The sequence below is a fragment of the Trachymyrmex cornetzi genome, unplaced genomic scaffold, assembly GCF_001594075.2.
Source record: "Trachymyrmex cornetzi isolate Tcor2-1 unplaced genomic scaffold, Tcor1.1 scaffold609, whole genome shotgun sequence".
Classification (NCBI taxonomy): domain Eukaryota; kingdom Metazoa; phylum Arthropoda; class Insecta; order Hymenoptera; family Formicidae; genus Trachymyrmex; species Trachymyrmex cornetzi.
Genome location: NW_017299925.1, coordinates 1 through 6,143, shown reverse-complemented (window position 1 = coordinate 6,143; position 6,143 = coordinate 1). Strand labels below are relative to the sequence as shown.

The 6,143-nt window shown below is 33.9% G+C and overlaps 2 protein-coding genes across 2 annotated transcripts in view; both read right to left on the bottom strand.

The window, feature by feature from the left end:
* The window catches only part of LOC108766629 (spindle defective 2), a 4,980-nt gene extending 4,044 nt beyond the window's left edge, over positions 1–936 (bottom strand). The window contains 1 exon segment of the mRNA XM_018516040.1: positions 159–936. Within this exon segment, the coding sequence (XP_018371542.1) occupies positions 159–936 (778 nt within the window).
* A 3,054-nt stretch (positions 937–3,990) lies between these two features.
* LOC108766628 (mitochondrial import receptor subunit TOM70) lies at positions 3,991–5,606 on the bottom strand. The gene is made up of 6 exons (XM_018516039.1): positions 5,471–5,606; positions 5,145–5,352; positions 4,901–5,036; positions 4,479–4,833; positions 4,138–4,371; positions 3,991–4,023 (listed from the first exon to the last, which is right to left on the bottom strand). The coding sequence occupies exons 1-6, from the start codon at positions 5,588–5,590 to the stop codon at positions 3,991–3,993; spliced, it is 1,086 nt and encodes a 361-aa protein (XP_018371541.1). The 5' UTR covers positions 5,591–5,606.
* Between the last annotated feature and the right edge of the window lie 537 nt (positions 5,607–6,143).

Here is a 6,143-nt window from a genome sequence, read left to right as displayed (position 1 = left end):
TTTGAAGAATTTGAAATTTGACACTCAGTGCCCACTCAGTGCGCCAGTGGAAAACGCTATGAGTATTGAAAAGAATACATGTATACTTAATAAAATCTCCTACATAATTCATTACATTTTGTCACCTTAATAGGGTGTTGAAAACAACACCCTATAACCGACTGGATGTTGAGTTGTCAACACCCTCAACACAATAGTCGCCGGCCCTGGTGCGGGGTCCTTTAAACTGTGTCCTAAGCAGGGTATCCATATTGCTAAATCATTTTCTTTTGCTACTAAAGCTTGAAGTCCGTTAAATTTTCCACTCATGGTCAATGCGTTGTCATATGACTGACTGCGGCAATTGCTTATATCAATATCATTTTCTTTTAAAAAATTTATCAATTCATTAAACATGTCAATAGCTTTGTGGCCTTCATTAGGTAAAAATTTTAGAAATCTTTCAACTGGCTTACTATTCTCTACATATCTAAAAATTAAAGTCAGTTGATCAACATGACCTTCGTCACTTGTTCCATCTAAAGAAATTGAATATATTTTAACTTTTTTCAATCGTATCAATATTTCGCTGAATACTAATTTGGCAATTTCTTCGATGAGTTCTTCATAGATAGTTGACGAGAGGTAATTAACGTGTCCACTTCCACCGTTTCCATATTTTTTTATATGCTCTTCTAAAAAAGGATCATATTTTGACAATAACTCTATTATTCCTAGAAAGTTTCCATTGTTTGGCGAGCCTAGAATTTCATTAGCACCTCTAAAAGCTAATGATCTTTCACTTAAAAATAATATAACGTCAATCACACGCCTCAATACATTTTGCCAATACTTAGTGGTATCTTCGATTTGTTTTTTGAGTTCTTTATCAATTTGTCCTTGTTCTTTCGAAAGGCTATTATATTGTACCAGAGCTTTTAAATGATGATTTGACATTTCATGCTGTACTAAACGTTCATTAGCGTGTTTCCAGTCACAAAAGCCGTTGTGTATAAACTGATTTGCCAACGATTTATCAAATAATTTGCAAAAAAAGCAATATAAACGACCAATATTAGGAGAAAAGCACAACCAAGAACGTTTGATCACTTCTCCGTTAACCGTTTTTTTTTTCGAACATGCTTACGGTACATTTTCTGATTTTCTGTCCATCGGATTGTTCTAATGATTTATTTTTTAATAAATGGCTGTCGCAATGTTGTACAGAAACATCGAATTTTTTAACCAATGAAAACTCCATTTTTTCATATCATCCGACCACATACCTATATCATTTGACAAACCATCCTCACTCCCGCTTTTTTCTGTTATCGAAACCTGAAAATATTCATGCTTTTTTAAAATATAAAATAGAAAAAGTTTTGTACAATACAATTGCATGAATAAAATACTGGAACTGTATAAAATTGGGTGAATGTAAAGTAAGTTAAGAATATAAAATATATATCATTGCTGAGATATATTAATTACTCAAAATACTGAATAAAATATAAAGAAATAATTGCAGTACCTGTATCAACTGAGTAAAAAAATTAAAATCGTTAACGGCTGTTGCGTCTCGTCGAGTTTTGCCGTTTGCATACTGTATTTGTTAACTTTCGCGTAAACGCCTTTAATTGAAGTTATGGAGTAATGTATTTTTTTTGACGTAATATTTATTGATCCGACGCAATTTATTATTATAATTAAGGGGAAATTTTAAGGGCCGCCGAACGATCCAAAGCTGTCAAAAAAGCGGGGGAACTTTGCGCCAGAATTTCTTTATAGAAATAGGTTCCTTATCGCAAGGGCTACCGGGTGAAGCAATGTTGTCACGATTTGTTGCTTATATATAGGAAAAATCAAACCTGAAAGTTTCACGTATGGCGACGAATTTAACACCTTGACAAGGAAAAATCAAACCTCAAAATTTGACTTCAAACTTTCAGGTTTGATTTTTCTTATTGATAAGCAGCGAATACTGTCTACATTACTTCACCCGGTAACCCTTGTAATAAGGAACGTATTTCTATAAAGAAATGCTGAAAAACTTACCTAGAAAATGGATGGTTACTGTGTCCTCGCTTTTTTGACAGCCCCCGGGACGCTCGAGGGCCATTTTTTATATGCTTACCTTTTCTTTTTTGTGTACTAGCTTTGTCGATGTTGATGCATTATTTAAATCGTTGTTTTCCAAAATTTGTATAGAAGCTAAACTATTTGAATCAATTTCATGTAATGTAGAAGTTTGCGAAATTTGTGAAGAAAAATAATCGGACATGCGTCGCGTTTTTGAAAGAATCTCTTTTTCTTTTTGCTGTTTATCAATTGATGCTCGACGCTTAGCACTCCCACTTTGATAAATTCTTTTACCTCTATGTCTATCACTTTGATCACTCATTGTTAATCGTTATTACTATACACTTTTATACTTTATACGTTACGAATAAAATATACAACACTACAGACGTCATTAGTGCATTGTAAGAAGCGCGAGAACAGGCTCGCGACTCGCGAGTCCAAACCTGCAGTAACTTGCATAAAGCGCGAGAACGTGCTCGTGGCTTGCAAGTCAAACTTGCATTAACTTGTATAATTAAACCGCAATATTTGTTATGGTGCAGCATTTTAAATTATTAGTTTCAATTTTATTAAAAAATTTAAGATTCAATTGTCATATAGATTTACTTGACAAAAAAAAATTCTTTTCAGCTATAAATGTTGAATGATTTACATTATGTAGTCTATGATCAATACTCATAAAATCGTATTACATTAAATTAGTTAAAAATTGTTTTCCATTTTTTTTGTAAGGATAATTTTACAGCATGCCAAAAATGATGATTGTAGAGAAATTCTTTTTTTTTATTTTTGAATTAAAAAACTCAGTTTTAATAGTACATTATGAATAAGGGGGCGGAGGAGGGACTTTTGAATTACGAGAGCAATTTTCGCAACACGAGTCGAAGACGAGTGGCGAGAACATTGCTCGAGAGACTCGAGTTGTTCTAAGTCCCAGCCCTCGAGATGCATACGATATTTTCTGTAACGAAGGCAGAAAAACGCCTTTTTTGTGCATGTGTTACATAAAATTATTTAAAAAATATCAAATTTCTTTTATTTTTCATATTATTACAGAAATCCTCTTTTGAATTTTGAATAATCTGCCTGAAAACTTTTCGCGTCTCGATTGGTTGTTGATTTTAGCTCAAAATTAAAATCACTTTTGAAAATTTATATTATATTTTAAAAATAAATATCTAATAATTGTATGATTATAGTTTAAATAGTTATTATAGATATGGGTGATTGTAAGGAAATAGCTTTTTTTTTGGTGCCGGTTTTGTCTGGACAATTTCATACTAAACTTCCTGAATAATCATTCTTTACGAGCACTAATTTGTAGGTATAGTTTATTTCTATAAATACTCATAGAAAAGTGTCAAATAACCGACATTAATATGTCATTACAACTTCACAATACTGATAAAAATGTCAAACCCGTGGTATATTTTGGGGACATCCATACGGGTCTGACATTTTCATCACTTTATGTGGTTTTAACGAAATTCATACCCATTGTTAGATACTTTTCTATGAGAATATATAGAAATAAACTATACTGACAAATTTGTTCTTGTAAAGAATGATTATTCCGACATTTTAGTATGAAATTGTCCAGAAACATAAAAAACGCTATTTCCGTACATCACCCATATATATTTTTTAGATTTGAATAACAATAATATTTTGTGATTGTATTGTAAAATTAACTCAGTATTTTTTTCAATGAAAATTTTAAATCTTTAATGAAATAAGAAATATTAAACATGAGTTGAATAGATAGCACGAGTGTCTTGGGGTATATTTTATTCAAAATATGTAAAATTTCAAGTTAATAAGCATTCAAGGTTAATAAGTGTATATTAAAATTTTTTTTTTCATTTTTTAATTATTTGATAATGTATTTGTGGGGGCCCTCATTTTGTGGGGCACGTGCCCCAAGTGCCCTTATGTAAATCCGGCGCTGGTCGTCAGCATTATCTATAAACATTGAAAATTTCACCAATAAATCAAAATGTGTACGACATAATACTAATGCTTTATCACATACATTTTTTTTATAATTTCAATTTTTTCTTCCAAAATTATACGTACATGAGCATATAGAACATAACAACATACACATTCGAAAGAATTTGAGTATTTGTCGATAGCTTTCTCAACGTCTCTCACAGTAATTTCGGCTAAACGTATATTTCCATTCGACAATGCAAAAAGATAATTTGCGTACCATTTATGCATGTGTGCCATGCTGAAGTTTGGATTCAATTCAACGGACTTTTCAAAATCGAGCTTAGCTCTGTCTAACTTCTTTATGTCCATATATGCCTTAAATGATAAAATATAGTATTGTTACACTGCTTCGTAATACGTTGTGATTCTATATACATGTATAAGATGAGAAAATATAGTCAACGTGTAAATTCAAAATATACCAGTCCTCTATGATAGTAGATATCGCTACAACTTGGATTTATGGTAAGGGCTAATTCAAAGACCTTGAAAGCCATTTCTGGAGGCCCAATTACCAGGTATACATGTGCTGTTTTTATCAAGGCGTTTACCCTTATGTCATCACATACATCTTCGCTTGACAAAATAACATCAAGATCGTGGATTGCAGCACTGTGATCGCGCGAAATGTAGTAAAATGTAGATCGTAATAACAGCACCTCTAGTTTAGAGGGAGGTAATTTCTCAAATCCAGGGTTTTCAATGACTTCCGTGCACAGCGATATTATATCATTATACTCCTTGTTTTTTAACGCTTGTAATGGTTTCTTGAAAAATCTGGTAACAAACGCATTAAAAATTAAACGTCATAATTACACAAAAACAATTTTTTGCCTATACTTACTCTGGAATGTTTTCTAGATATTCAAGTCTAGAAAGTACTGGATCTCTAGAAAAGGCTCCAATATCATTTATTTCGATTAAATGCGTAGGCATAAACAATATTTCGTTTGTCGATTTCTTCAGGGAAAGCTGTTCCACTAAAAATGATTTTGATTTGTAAGTCATAAAATTTCTTTGTGTTATTTTTCAGTTCTTATTCTAATATGAATAGTATTTAGTACTAATGCTTTTAATGTGTAACTCACCAAGCTTTTTCAAGATTATTTGTGCGTTTAAAACGAAAGTTTGATCAGAAAAGTTTTCATGAATGCAGGCAGTAGCGATATCCTTCAAAGCGGCTTCCAAATCCCCTAGTTGCTCGAAAATACGTGCTCGACGTAGCAAAGCTTTCATGTATTTTGGATTCAATTTTAACGCTTTTGTATAATCTGCCTTCACACTATTATATCTTTTCTGCAAATTGCAATTACTGTTGCGTATAAATAGACATTTGTACCACATTAATTTCATCAGTAAATTTAAATAAATTTTTATGTTATGCTTCTATTAGCAGTATCATCAATTTCATTACCAATTGCTCATACGCAGCTGCTCTGTTGTGATAAAAAATCGCAAGATCATCCACGTTCTCCTTTGGACAAATGTCAATTGCTTTACTATATTGAGCAATGGCTTCATTATATTTTCTCATTGTAAAGCATACATTTCCTTCATTTTTATATTTCTGCGCTTTCTGTAAAGGAGTCTACAACGAAAGTTCGCTTGTATTGCAAAAGTGCTATCTCTTACTTCTTTTACAGTTTATGATAATTTTATTATATGTCCATGATAATTTAAGGATATCTCTATAGGGTAGCAGTAGCAAAGCAGAGAGTATTCTCGCCCATGGAGTACCCCGCGGAGTGAGGGGCCGGGGGGAAAACTGGGCGAGAGGGGTACTGTGGTGCGGGGGGCCAGCCAATGAGCGAGCTGCTTTAGCCTCCCACCACCTCTCGCGGTTTTCCTCCCCGGCCCCCGTCCCCACGGGTGCATGTATGTGTGAGCTCGTGACGTCACGACGCGAGGAGCGACGTGACGAAGTCCTGCGAGCTCGAGAGCGGAAGGGCGACTGAGGGAGTTCGCGCGTTTTTTTCGCGCCAACGCGAGTTCGCCCTCCCTCCCCTCGACCCCCTCGCGTATTTGGAACCCCCTTAGCCGTATGCTCGATCTCGCTCCCCTCGACTCGCGTATCTAGAATCCCCTGT